This window comes from Salvia splendens, chromosome 21, assembly GCF_004379255.2.
Source record: "Salvia splendens isolate huo1 chromosome 21, SspV2, whole genome shotgun sequence".
Classification (NCBI taxonomy): Eukaryota; Viridiplantae; Streptophyta; class Magnoliopsida; order Lamiales; family Lamiaceae; genus Salvia; species Salvia splendens.
In genome coordinates this window covers 18,926,841-18,940,764 of record NC_056052.1, presented here as the reverse complement: position 1 = coordinate 18,940,764, position 13,924 = coordinate 18,926,841, and the positions used below count along the sequence as shown (strand labels likewise).

The following is a 13,924-nucleotide window of genomic DNA, read 5'->3' as shown; positions in this document are numbered from 1 at the left end:
CCGTTCCCATTCCGTTCCGCGTGCCAACGGCACGGAACGCGGCACGGCTTGTGCCGCCACGCGCTCGGGCGACGTGGCGCTCCCCGCTTCGTGCGTGCTTCCCACTCGCAGGCCCGCGAGTGGGACACGTCAGCGATGACGCAATAATAATTTTTTTAAAAAAATATATTTTTATAAAATTTTTTTTAAACGGTCATATTACCGTTTTTTTAACTTTTTTTTAATTTTTTTAATTTTTATTTTCTTATTCTATAAATACACCTAATTTATTACATTTCACACACAACTACACATCTACTCTTCCTAAACCAACATCAATTCCTCTCCAATTTTCTATTTCAATCTCCTTCACAAAATGTCCGGCGACGGGAATTACGGCGGTGGCGGCTCCGGTGGGTGGGATCTCAACGCGTTCGGCGATTGGGAGACCATGTACAACACACTAGGTGGTTCCGGGTCGTCGACGCCGGGCACCCAGGGGTCGGCGACGCCGGGTGGGTACCAACCACCCACTTTCGATGTGGATGCCTACGCTCGACCACCCGGCTCGCGGCTTTCTCAGGGTTTGTCCCAGATTCGGGAGGATATCCCCGTAGAACCCACTCAGGGAGGAAGCCGAGGCGGTGGAAGCTCTAGGGCTGCGTCTGAGGCACCCGAGGAGGAGGAGGAGGAACTGGGCCGGCATCCGTACAACAACGAAGAAACTAAGGCGGTGTACACCGCCTGGCTCACCGTCTCGTACGATCCCATCGTCGGGAACCAACAAGCCGCCAAGTGCTTCTGGGAAAAGGTCCGTGATGTCTACCACCAGACTAAGCCGAAAGGGGCCCGGAAGCGCAAATATACAATGCTCCGTGCTCACTTTGGCCGAGTCGACGCACAGGTCAAAAAATTTTGCGGCATCTACGCGGCCGAAGCGGCGAACTACCAAAGCTGAGCTTCGGGCGCCGACATTCTGAGGGCGGCTTTGCGCGTCTTCTACCAGGACACCGGCCTACAGTTCAAATATGTTGATATTTGGCAGCTCGTCAAGGACGAGGAAAGGTGGGCCGGCGGTGTCCGCTCGAGCTCGGGCTCAACCTCAAAGCGCACGAAGCACACGGCGAGCGGCCGCTACTCGTCTGGTGACACCGGTGAGGCCAGCGAGGGTACACCGCAGGTGTTTGGGGTACGGGGGATCCAATGCCCGACGAATACGGGGGATCCAGCCGTGGGCGCCGTCGGCCGCAAGGGACGAAGGCGGCGAAGACGGCTAGAGCGAGGAAGGGCCGAGGCGAATCAAGCCAGTCGGCCTTGGGATCGAGCTCGCGGGGAGGCTCGGACACACTTATGGTGGCGTACATGACCGCCACAATGGAGGACACTTCCCGCTTCTCGTACGCCCAATTCACGGCCTGGTGGAACGGAATTGTGTATATGGCATCACAACTTGGCCTTCCGACTCCCCCTCAACCTCGACCGCCTCCGGAGGATGATTCGCCGGCGGAGTAGTTTTTTTATTTTCCCACGTTTAATTGTGTGTTTTTTATTTTGTGTTTTTTATGTTTTTAGGATTTTAATTGTGTGCTTTTTTGTATTTTTTTTAAGTTTAAGTTGAATTTTTTTTTAATGTTGTGTGTTTTTTAATAAAGTGTGTTTGTTTTTTATTAAAGTGTGTTTATTTAAATTGAATTGGGTTGGAAATAAAAAAAAATGAAATTGAATGAATAGTAATTTAAGGAACGGTTAAGGAACGGTTAAGGAACGAAGGGTTGCAGGTTCCGTTCCTTAGTTAAGGAATGGAGTAAAAAAGTACAGTGGGGCCCTCAAATAGTGGTTTAAGGAACAGTATAGGAACGATATAGGAACAGCGTTGTGGATGGCTTATAGGTTTCGTGCAATTCCTGTCAGAATTTATCTCTTTCGGCTTCAATAATTCAAAGAGTCGATCCTAACCCCAAGGTGAAACAATCATCTCTTTCATTCTCTTACACGTGTTTCAGCTGCGTTCCCGATGAAATTTATCTGGACTGGCGTTAATTCGAGATCTGTTTTATGATTAATTATTTTGAGGATTTCGACTTTTGCATAAGCTAGGTATCGGTTTGATGTTTTTTTCCCGATTCAAGTCATCCTCTTTATTTCGCTTAATCAAGACTAGGTTTAAGAATTACTGGTGGTGGAACAGGTGAATAATTATTTAGTAGCAGTGAAATTTTCTTATTCAATCCAAGAGATGCAATATTATCACGATTTTTGATTTATGTCCATTTTGTTTTTATCTCGGAAGCTTTCAGCTTTGCCAACGTAATTCTCTGTGTTACATATGTGAAATGTGAATTGTATAAAGTTTTTGACTTTCAAATTGCAAAATGTTGGATTATCACTACCTACATGAGTATGAACGTGTCTCTTGTAATTTGTAAAAAAGTATTCGATTGATGTCATTTGTTGCATTCATGGAGATTAACCTTTAGATTGAGTTGGTGACTCAGTTGTGAGTGTGTTTCTTTTTTCTTTTTCTTTTTTTTTTCAGAAAATGGCAGCTTCTAATGACGCATGGGTAAGGGAGTATAATGAAGCAGTTAGACTTGCTGACGATATCACTAACATGATATCTGAAAGAAGTTCATTGCCACCTTCCGGGCCAGAAGCACAGCGGCATGCATCGACCATACGGAGGAAAATTACCATATTGGGAACCAGATTGGATAGTCTGCAGTCTCTTCTGCAAAAGCTTCATGGAAAGCAATCTCTGTAAGTTTTTGAATTGCTCTTTCTAAAAATCTGAAACTTATTGACAGACTCAAATTAGATAGGAGTAGTGATTTTGTACTCCCTCCATCCATGAAAAATAGTTTCGTTTGTGGATGGCACGAAGTTTACTGCGTAATTGGTAAAGTAGGAGAGAGAAAGAGGAAATGTGGGTAAAGTAGGAGAGAGAGAGAAAAAGTGATGAGAAAGTTTCAGAAAATAGGAATGCGAGTAATTTGGTGGACAGACCAAAAGAAAAAAAATGAAACTATATTCCGTGGATGGATGGAGTATTAGTTTCATCTATGGTGATCTGCATCTATCTCACTTGCATTTACACTGGTTTGGTTACCTGCCTTTATTTCAACTTTGGCTTAGTCTCTAGTAATATTAATAATAGTTCACAATACAAGCCCTAAAGGATTATTTACAGCTAATCTTTGTTGTGCCACTTTTGCATCTGAACCCGAACTGCAAAAGTAGCACTCATAATTTTAATCATGACCTGGGAAATTACGTGACATAGTTGGCCTAGCAGTCTTGTGAGCTTCCAATTGTTATTTTCTTTATATTTTTTTAATTCCCTCTCTTTTTTTCCTTTTGTTTCTGGTCTGTGATTGTGAACCAAGTTATATATTCTTCAGTTCTAATTTCGTTTAAATAGGTCTAACATTTTTTTCTATCACCATGTTATGTGTTTGGACTGTAAAACTCCCTGTGTTTGGGTTAAGCGGATGGGGCCATTACTTGTTTTACTCCTAAATGTATTATCATCACGAGTCTTGATCCTGCTTCTTCTGTATTCAGGACAGAGAAAGAAATGAATCGTCGACGTGACATGGTAAACAATTTGAGATCAAAAGTAACTCAGATGGCTTCCTCGTTGAACATGTCAAACTTTGCTAATAGAGACAGCTTACTTGGCCCGGAGATAAAGCCTGCTGATGCTATGAGCAGGATAAGTGGCCTTGACAACCAAGGGATTGTTGGTCTTCAGAGACAAGTCATGAGAGGCTAGTTTCTCTAGCTATGATCTTGAGTTCATTTATTTTTTCCCCTCTAACTTTGATTCATATATTCTTCCGACTCTGCAGAGCAAGATGAAGGTCTTGAAAAATTGGAGGAGACAGTCATAAGCACCAAACACATTGCACTTGCAGTGAATGAAGAACTTGATCTGCATACAAGACTAATTGTGTGTTTTCTTTTGTTTGATTTCATAAATTGTGATCGAAGTGTGTTTTGATAATGAAGTTCATATCTGTTGATTTATAGGATGATCTCGATCAACATGTTGAGGTTACAGACTCCAGACTACAGGTGAAAATTTTATGCATCCATAATTTTTTCTCTGTAATTTCTATGGTCATTGTCGATTTACCTCTAATACTAAAATCATTTACATAACAAAGTGCATTTGCAATAATGCTTTCATCTCGGTTTAAAGTTAGAAGTTGTAAATCTACCTTTAATATTAAATCATTCGCATGCATTGAAAATAGTGCTTTCATCTCACTTTAAAATGAAGTAAGGCATAGCTCGTCTACTTTGATAGGAGAATAATATAACTGCAAGAAAATATCGCTAAAAGTAAGTAATATTGTCAGAGATTCTAGATGATATTTTCCCAATGCCAAATCCAGTCACGATTCATCAATATGGCATTGTCATGATGCAAACTACTAAGTGATTAGTAGTTGAAGGATAAAATGATCAAACTATATCAAATTTAGCAATCCATAAAAATACTTGGTAAATTAGCCTATTTTTAATTTATCTTATCCTTCGTAGTAAACTCCCCTCCTGTGAAAGGATTAGCTTTATCTGGAAGCAAGAGACTTCTGTATTTTCAAACCATGTTGAAGTGAAAATCTCTGATTTTGCATCTCAACATCTATGTAATCGTAAACCTTTGCCTTCTTTCATCTCGTCTTCCTCTCCTTATATTCTGCAAACAATGAGGTTTAATTTTTCTCACTGTTTACTTTATTGGTAATTGAACAGCGAGTACAGAAGAGGCTCGCTATATTAAACAAACGGACTAAGGGTGGCTGCTCCTGCATGTGTCTGTTTCTATCAGTTATAGGGATTGTTGTTTTGATTGCTGTTATATATGTGCTAATCAAATATTTGTAAATTTGAGAAAGATAAATTCTCCATTTCGTGTGGTTGGATTCTCAAAGACATCTATGATTTGTTTGTTAACTGTATGTCGAATGGAAAACATTGTATGTATGTATGTATCAACTGAGATGAACATGGTTCTTGTATTGCTGAATGCTGATCAGTATATGGTTTTATGATTTTGAGGCTTTGCACTAAATGTAAAACCTGTATTTGCAGCTTATGAACTTTTTGTTGATTTTGGAGTAAATTTTCCCTTAGATTATAACTCTTGGCATGTGTTCAAATTATCCTTCGCAATTTGGTTCCTTACTATGATAGTAGTTCTGAATTAACATAGTTTGGGTTCAAATTCTCTTTTGTTAGTATGCCTTGAATAAGTAGTTTACCGCTAGTCAAACGGGGCCCGTGGACTTAGCCAACACAACATTGGTGAACCACGTAAATTTGTGTCTCTTTACGTTTCTATTTGTTTCGATTACACAATTATTCTATTCTTTCACAATATTTTTTTACTGATTATTGATTTATTATCTTGAACTCGTGTTGTGAGGTCATTTTATCATTAATTATAACCACCCTTAAGTTATAATCTGACTGGTTTGGATGTTTATTTAACAAATAAATGTGGAAACTGATCTTAAAGTTTAGTTGAAGCATCTGAGGGTATCTTAGAATTTGCAAATGCACTCACTAATCAATATTTTAAAAATCAGACTAATAATGAAGCCACCGATTAATGGTTCAATTACTTGGACCACTGATCGGACTTAATACTGAAGTAAAATATACTTGCTACCTTAATAAAATTTTCAAAATTTAGTAATGATAAAAAATATTACTACAGGACGTGTTCACTTTGTTAGTAATGTCTAGAAATATGCCTATTTCTGGGCTTTTCTATTTGTTCAATATGTTGGTCTGAATTCTGCTGAGCCTTAGAAAAGGACAAGGGTCCGCATTATTCGTATGAGAATTGCCCTATTTCAAAACTAATGAGACACTCCCTCCATCCTCCAAGAGTATGAATTTTGTTTTCGGCACGGATTTTAATATATAATTGGTAATGTAAGAGATAGATAGATAGATAAAGTATTTTTTAAGTATTGTTAGTGGAGAATGGGTCTCACCTCGTTAGAGAGAAGAGAGTTTCCAAATTTAGAATGTTCAGACTTTTCTAGGACAAATTAAAAAGGAATTAGTGCATACTTTTCAATGACGAAGGGAGTACGTGGTTTTTATTTATGGCTTTGGGAAACAGGACTAGAATTGGAGTCAAGTTTCGAAATTCATCCCTCATTTATTGAATTTCCCCCACATTTGTGCTCACTTCTCACTCTCTCTTTCACGAGTATATTTTTGAAAGAACACTCTTCTCATAATTAGCGTGAAACTGTGTGACTTTGAGGTTACAGGTTCAAATCCCGTCACCTGTTGGGAGACTTTTGGCCTTAATCTGCAAGCCCAATCGAGCGGGATTAATCGGACTCCGCCGAAGGGGAATTTGGTACACATATGATCAAATCTAAAAAAAAATAAAAAAACTTTTTGCAGGCTGTTCATTGCACACCAACGCCTGGTTCCCAATTCAATTAGATGGGCCACCACCAAGTAAATATGACCAAGATTCATTTCTCTCATTTCCAATAAGAAAGGCGAACAACTTATATGCATGAGATGCGATGAGTCTACAAGTTTACTAGTAGTATAAAAAAAGATCATTGATTTTTGATTTCTATGGCAAAATTAAATCTCATATTGTATAGTTTAAATGAATCGCACAATAATAATACAATTATGAAGAGTTTGATCATTTAAAATTGAATTAATCTGGAACTATTCAAAATTATTTTTATAGAGCAAAACTCGTGAGATATGATTAGCACATGATATGTGGTCCAAACACAAGTACGAGCTCCACCCATATGCAGGAGGACGTATCCACCAAAAAATTTCAAACGCATAATTGCACATGTAATGTAATCATCCAATGACTTGAGGGCATATAATACTCTTACTGTATGTATATTTTTTTATTTTTGCTTGTCTCATAAAAATACAAACATTTTTATTTGTACAAAGTTATCTCTAACTCATTTAATTATATAAATTAATTTATTTACAACTTATACCTGTACGATTCATTAAATACGAGTAATACTATAAAATTCAAAAAAAAAAATTAACCGGATAGATAAACGAATTGGTTAAAATAAATAATTTTGGTCTCCACCTAAATTATTGCCAAATCATCAATTTTCAATCAAAACAATTCCAAGAATATGCTACTTGCGTCTACTCCTCCCAATTCCCAATCCACCGACTTCATCATCAAGCAATGACAGCAATTATCCACCCAATTTGATTGGGAACACTAAATTCATCGGTGCTTATCTCAATCAATTCCATGGCGGACTTAATCCCCCCATTTCTATGGCTCCTTTTGTTCACTTTTTCATGTAATTGTGTTCATTCCATCGAGCAAGGGCATATCAACGCCGAAATATCCAACAGAGGCCTTGATTTCCTAAAGGAATTGCTGATTGAGAAGGCGGAGTTCGAAATCGTCCCGCTCGATCTCCCCAAGATTGTCAAGTCCGTAAAAATTCCTGTTATAGGTACTGTTCAAATGGCTGCTACCGATATTACGATCGAAACGATCTACGTGACGTCGTCAACGCTCAAGAGCGGAGATAGCGGGATAGTAATCGATGTTTCCGGCGCCACCGCCAATTTGAGCATGAATTGGCAGTATTCGTACAGTAGTTGGTGGCTTCCGGTTTCGGTCTCTGATAAGGGTAATGCTACCATTCAGGTATTTTCAGCATTTTTTCTTGACGGTGATGGCGTGGAAGTTGTTAGTACCGTAGCTAATATTTAGATTTTAGCCAGGAATTGATAATTATTGCTTCTTCTGGTTGGAACAATTAAGCTCTTCTTCCTTAGCTTTATGGATGATGAAGACATTTTTGGGCGATGATATTAACATGCTAAATTTATTTGTTTGTATACTGGTAGAGTGCATATTTTTGCTAGATTGAACTTGATCTTTGCATCAGTCATGAGTTTTTTTGGCAACTTCATTTATCAGAGAAAGCCCGTGCCTCTTTGACCAAAAGGTCAAAAGATTTTTTACTTTTCATTGTTAAGTCATACGTTTGTGCTGGACAAAATGTAATCGAAGTTTAACTGATAAATTTATGCTTCCTTTGAAGGTTGAAGGGATGGAAGTTGGCCTTACACTCAGTCTAGAGGCTGTAGAAGGATCTCTGAAGGTGACGCTCTTGGAATGTGGATGTTATGTGAATGGTATCTCTATAAAATTAAACGGGGGAGCATCGTGGCTCTATCAAGGGTGTGTTTCCCCATTGTGCTCTACTCTATCTTTTTTTCTTCTTCTGGTTTTCAGGACTGGCAACCTATTTGTTTGATTGCCAACCAGTCTTCAAATTATCTGCTAAATCTAGTTTGCTCAGTAGTGATAAATTTTGAATTTTACCGAGACTAAGATAAAAATTCCATCTGAGTATTATTTTTGTTGGATCATGGTTGTGGGACATTAAACTTACCTGTAATAATTTGTGACTAATTGTATCCCTTTGGATACAATGCGCCAAAAACTGAGACCCTCAGCTTCATTTAGGTGCCTTATATTACCTTCCAAGATTCACGGGTGGCCTTTTGCTACATTACATAATATTACTCCCTCCGTCCCCAAAGAATATGCACTTTGGATTCGGCATGAATTTTAATGTAAAATTGATCAAGTAAGAAAGAGGTAGAGGGAAAAAGTAATTAAAGTATTGTTAGTTGAAAATGGGTCCCACCTCATTAGAGAGAAAAGACTTTCCAAAGTTAGAAATTGCATATTCTTGTGGGATGGAGGGAGTATCTGATAGAGGGTCTACCAGTCTATGATGTAGATAAAAAAGTGCATTTTTGCCATCTGGACTGGAGATAAGTTTCACTCAATTTATTTAAGCAGGTCGATTATCTTTTAGATGTATATTTGATGAAAATGACCAAAATAGCAACAACAATAATATAATGGTTATAGTGATGATTACAATTGGGCCTTTCAAGCAGGCCTGTGTAGTGACAATCTTGACCTCCACAAGACTACCCCTGCCTGGGACCACCTGTGAACCATTTTGTTCTTTCTTGTACTATTGGGATGCACTTCCTTGAGTAAAAGTCCTTGAGATTGTTTGTTCCCGTTCTGGCCTAAGTCTTTTCTGCCTGTTTGTTGACTGTTTCATTGAATCCTTCGGTTGTACAATATATATTTTTTTCCCTAAAAAATTGACAGTCAATTTAACCTTTTGTCTCAGGTTGGTGGATGCTTTTGAGGATAAAATTAGTTCTGCTGTTGAAGATGCGATTCCAAAGAAAATAAAAGATGCAATAGTGAAGCTTGACAATGCACTGCAATCTTTTCCTAAAGAAGTATCAGTAACTAGCATTGCTGCAGTGAATATTACACTTGTTGGCGATCCAGCATTGAATGAATTGTCGCTTGACCTTGATATTGATGGGTTATTCTCAGCCAAAGATGAAGCTACACTTTCCTGCCCCTATCACAGAATAGCACAAGAATCAGGTTACTGCAAGGAAGCAGATAAAATGCTCAAGATATCATTGCATGAAGACGTGTTCAGGTCAGCATCATCAGTTTACTTTGAGGTGAGTCTTAATTCTTTTGTTAATGTATCAGAAAGAGATGGAGTAATAAAGTTTCTTCTGTGGTCAAATCTAGAGTCAATTTATATAAAGATAACCCTGATTTCAAGTGCCAACTTTGGAGTATCTGTTCTATTTGAGCGTTGATTGTGTGTGTCTTGCTGAAATTGCAGGTCCGAATTATCTCGTCTTATAGTCTAATATGATTTTATCTTTATTTTAGGCAAGGAAGATGCACTGGATTGTCGACAAAGTACCAGATCAATCTCTATTGAACACAGCTGGTTGGAGGTTCATCATTCCCCAGTTGTATAAGAGGTATCCAAATGATGACATGAATCTGAATCTCACTGTATCTTCTCCACCAACAATAGAAGTTGAAAAGCGGCAGATTAAGGCAAAAATCCCCTTAGATGTGGTGATTAACGTTTTGGATGGGGGACAAGTTGTACCAGTTGTGTGCATATCTGTGGTAAGCTCAGTGTGACAACTAAGATTCTATGTATAGGTCTCTAGGAAATCCACTCACTTTCTGTTTCATGTTCTACTGTGCTAGTACTTCATCTTATATAGTTATATTATGTAAACATTAAATAAGTATACATGATTTCTTAAATATTTTGAGCACTTGCTTGTTCATAAATTCTGAAACAAAGTCTAAAAATAACTCATTTGGTGCATTCCCTTAGAACCTAGATAATTATGGACTGCATGCCTAATGAGTCATACTGAAGGGCAGTACTTGTATATGAGTCCTTTATGTTTGAGTATCAACTTTAATATCTATATTGAACTATTTATAGTTTAATAACTGTCATTGGGTAATCATCCGCATACCTATATCAGGAAAATTGATCATCTAGCGTTCTACATCAGTTTGAGCCTTTCAAAGTCTACGTTCTCTGTCTCACCCTCACAGTTTCTACATTTCATAGTGATTAATTTGTAATGCTGCAGATAATTGATGCTTCTGTTAGTCCAGAGATTTGGGGAAACACTTTAGTTGGAGTCGCAAAATTAAATGAATTCACCATGTCACTCAACTGGAGTAAGATTGGTGACTTGCACATGTCTCTAATCCAGGTACCTCTTTCATCTTTCTGAATTCCATGTATTAGTTTCTGGTAGATCATTGTTTGACACCTCGTTGCATTGATTGAGATCTCATTTAAAATGTATTAGGAGAGTTGGAAAAAACAGTTTGGTGAAAAAACTAATAATCAGTATAATACAAAACTTCTGGAGAATCATAAGCTGTAAGACAATTTTAGATCAAAATACCAAAAATATTATATAGTTATATAAAAATTTAATAGAGAAACAGGGGGGGTTTAGGTGTATTAATGACTAGGAATGTTAAAAGTCATGGGGGTGTTTTCTTTGGAATGATAAATTAGAGTACTTCAACATTTTATAAATTAATGATGTTGCAGAGTCTTAAGACTTACATGACTCGTAGAGTTGTGGATGGGGTTTGGCTACATAAATAATGTCTGGGGGTGACAATGAGTTTGAATGAAGTATAAAATGGAACTACAAGCCATTTATAATTTACCTGATGTTGGCTTTTGCAGTTGATTTTAATTGCATAGGTCATATATTTAATTGCTCATTTCTTGTGAATTTTATTGTATGCATGTCTTTTATGTTTAGCATGTGACATGCTGTGCATGTGCAGACACTAATTTCTGCCACTCTGAGGACTGTGGTGTTGCCGTATGTCAACTTAAAACTCACCACCGGATATCAGATTCCACCCTTCCATGGTTACGAGCTTCAATATGCCCAACTTCTATGCACAGATGCTTGGATTGTGATATGCAGTGATGTTGCGCCTGCAAAACAGTACAATCTCATTTAGTTTCTGTCAAGTGAAGATATCTGTTGTGTGCATTTAAACTGTATCAACTCCCAGATGCAAGTTTTCCAGGACCCCCACATAGACTCTGTTGATAAAAATGTGCACATCGACTTTCTGTTATAGTCGTGACTGGGACACTGTATATACGTTTGGGATTCACAGTTGTGAAAGCTGAGCCACCACAACGTAGCGCTACTTTTCAAAGAATTGCTCCTACGGCTCGGTGGGGGGTTTCATGTTGAAACCATTTCCTGTAACATTAGCACTCACAAATACTCTTTGAAGTTGTCCAATACTGCTGTCCATGTATATATGTAACAATTTGGTTCAAAATGGAAATAATTACAGTTTACCTTGTTTAGAATAAATCGTTGTCTTATGTGCTATCCTATAAAGTATAAACCCTTTCTAGAATTCGCGCAATTCCTCCTCCATAATTCAACCACTCCTCCATCCCAATCAACAAGGTAAAAACACTCATTGCTTTCGTTTTCTGTCAACTTTTAGTATTCATATCCAGTGAAATTGTTCTTTCCACCGGCCTTTCAAATTAAATTACCGGTAATTCATCTGCGTTGCTCAAGGAGGAACTTTTAATTTAATTTATTTACTCTTTTTTCTTTTTCTATCCCCGGACTTTATGATGCTTTGATTGGCTTCTAGCGTAGTGAAGGCTGATTCTAGATATGTAACTCTTCTTGCTTTGAATTAAATAACACAATTGCAAGCAGTTTTGGCTTTCAAATTGCAAAATCTTGGATTTTCAAGCCTAAACTATGCTCTATATTAGGGGAATCGAATAAAAATTGATTCTTGGATTTGATATTGCATTAAGCTGTTGGTTTAGTAAAAAAAAGTGACTCAGTTGTGAAAACCTTGTTATCTTTGGATCAGATAATGGGTGACTCGTGGTTTAGGCAATACAATGAAGCTGTTAGACTTTCTGAGGATATCACTCACTCACACGATATCCGAACAACAACAAAGTTCACTGCCAGCTTTGGGGAGAGAAGCGCAGCGTTATGCGTCTGATGCATGCAGGAAAATTTCCATATTGAGGACAAGATTGGATACCCTGCACTCTCTTCTGTCAGGGCTTCCTTCGTTGTATGTTGTTTTACTAGTCTTCCTGAAATATCGAATTAGTAACATTTTTTTTTCTTTCTTCAATCTTCAGTCATATGTAATTGTTCGTACCGAGCCTCAAATGATTGTATGCACCTTATCTCTGCTGTGCTATTGTTGCACCTGCATCTCAAAATGCAGTATAAACTATATCTTCAATATCGACTTTGTTAGAATAACGTGATATAATTAGCAGAACAAACCTTATTTTATTATGATCTAGCCAATTTTTGTCCTCTTTTTTCCCCCATTTTTTCTTTGCTTGTGAACATATGTACATTTATTTGCCTTCCGTTGAGGCACACTAGGATGGATGCATGGTGCATCCGGATGTGAAACAAGATTTTTTGCCATCTTGGTTCATTCCAATTGTGTACAATCACGTGTATTGATCTTGGTTGCTTCTGTACACAGGACAAAGAAAGAAATGATTCATCGGGTGGACATGGTGTCAAAATTGAGATCAAAAGTAAATGGCATGGCTTCCACATTGAACATGTCGAAATTTGGTAGTCGAGACAGCTTAGTTGGCCCTGAAGTAAAGCAGCCGCCTGATGCGATGAGCAGAGTTACCGGCCTTGACAACCAAGGGATTGTCGGCCTTCAAAGACAAATCATTAAAGGCTAGTTTCTCTATTGATGATGTCCTTCAACTTCATTTGTTTTTTCCCCTCAAATCTTGAATCATGTAGTTATATTGTATTGTTTGCTTGTGCAGAGCAAGGCGAGGATCTTGAACAATTGGAGGTGACAATTGTAAGCACCAAACACATTGCACTGGCAGTGAATGTAGAACTTGATCTGCAAAAGGGACTAATTGTGGGGATTTTTTCTTCTTTGGTTTGATTCCATATATTCTAATCATAGAGTGTGTTCTGGTAATAAAGTTAACGCCTTTCGGTTTGTAGGAGAAAATTGGTGAAGATGTTGATGATACAAACTCCAAACTACAGGTGATAATTTGTAGTATTTGATTTTGTCTTATAAAATTCCCAGAAAAACCAGTACTAGTATATTATTTGCTCGGATAAAATCTCTTCGTTCCAATAAATCCGTGCTCAAAGCTGGAATTGAATTTCCAGAAAAACCATTAGACAAAATATAATGTACTTATAGGTTCTTCATGCTGAGATTATGGATGAGATTTTTTCCAAAATCCAATGATGCATTCTAAATATTTTGTATTTGTCTTGGATATTACAGCAAATTGGAAGAAAGGTGGCAATATTGAACAAGCAGACTAAAGGTGGCTGCTCTTTGATGAATATGCTTTTATCTGTTGTATGGATTGTCGTTTTGGTTGCTTTTGTATATATGCTTATCAAGTATTTCTGATTAATTCCAGCAGAATATATTATCTTTTTACTATCTTTCTTTGTTAATAAATCATATGTTGAAATC

General features: G+C 37.8%; 2 protein-coding genes across 4 annotated transcripts; both read left to right on the top strand.

The window, feature by feature from the left end:
- The first annotated feature begins 1,833 nt into the window (after positions 1–1,833).
- On the top strand, positions 1,834–5,056 carry LOC121785169 (syntaxin-51-like). 3 transcript variants are annotated; one of them, XM_042183546.1, is made up of 6 exons: positions 1,834–1,941; positions 2,516–2,736; positions 3,541–3,746; positions 3,828–3,928; positions 4,009–4,053; positions 4,738–5,056. In XM_042183546.1, exons 2-6 carry the CDS (start codon positions 2,519–2,521, stop codon positions 4,867–4,869), a joined length of 702 nt encoding a protein of 233 aa, XP_042039480.1. In that variant the 5' UTR covers positions 1,834–1,941; positions 2,516–2,518; the 3' UTR covers positions 4,870–5,056. The 3 variants fall into 3 exon arrangements, with proteins under 3 accessions (XP_042039480.1, XP_042039479.1, XP_042039478.1); XM_042183545.1 differs by having other exon boundaries at positions 1,936–2,076; XM_042183544.1 differs by lacking the exon at positions 1,834–1,941 and adding an exon at positions 1,951–2,167.
- A 2,059-nt stretch (positions 5,057–7,115) lies between these two features.
- On the top strand, positions 7,116–11,766 carry LOC121785395 (putative BPI/LBP family protein At1g04970). The gene is made up of 6 exons (XM_042183810.1): positions 7,116–7,672; positions 8,073–8,212; positions 9,189–9,540; positions 9,761–10,009; positions 10,495–10,620; positions 11,216–11,766. The coding sequence occupies exons 1-6, from the start codon at positions 7,265–7,267 to the stop codon at positions 11,396–11,398; spliced, it is 1,458 nt and encodes a 485-aa protein (XP_042039744.1). The 5' UTR covers positions 7,116–7,264; the 3' UTR covers positions 11,399–11,766.
- Positions 11,767–13,924: the final 2,158 nt, after the last annotated feature.

Coding starts and splice junctions, on each gene's coding strand:
- LOC121785169 (XM_042183546.1), top strand. CDS start 2,519: ATGGCAGCTTCTAATGACGCATGGGTAAGGGAGTATAATGAAGCAGTT. Junction 3,747..3,827: donor TCAGAGACAAGTCATGAGAG/GCTAGTTTCTCT, acceptor CCGACTCTGCAG/AGCAAGATGAAGGTCTTGAA. Junction 4,054..4,737: donor TTACAGACTCCAGACTACAG/GTGAAAATTTTA, acceptor GTAATTGAACAG/CGAGTACAGAAGAGGCTCGC.
- LOC121785395 (XM_042183810.1), top strand. CDS start 7,265: ATGGCGGACTTAATCCCCCCATTTCTATGGCTCCTTTTGTTCACTTTT. Junction 9,541..9,760: donor CATCATCAGTTTACTTTGAG/GTGAGTCTTAAT, acceptor TCTTTATTTTAG/GCAAGGAAGATGCACTGGAT. Junction 10,010..10,494: donor CAGTTGTGTGCATATCTGTG/GTAAGCTCAGTG, acceptor GTAATGCTGCAG/ATAATTGATGCTTCTGTTAG.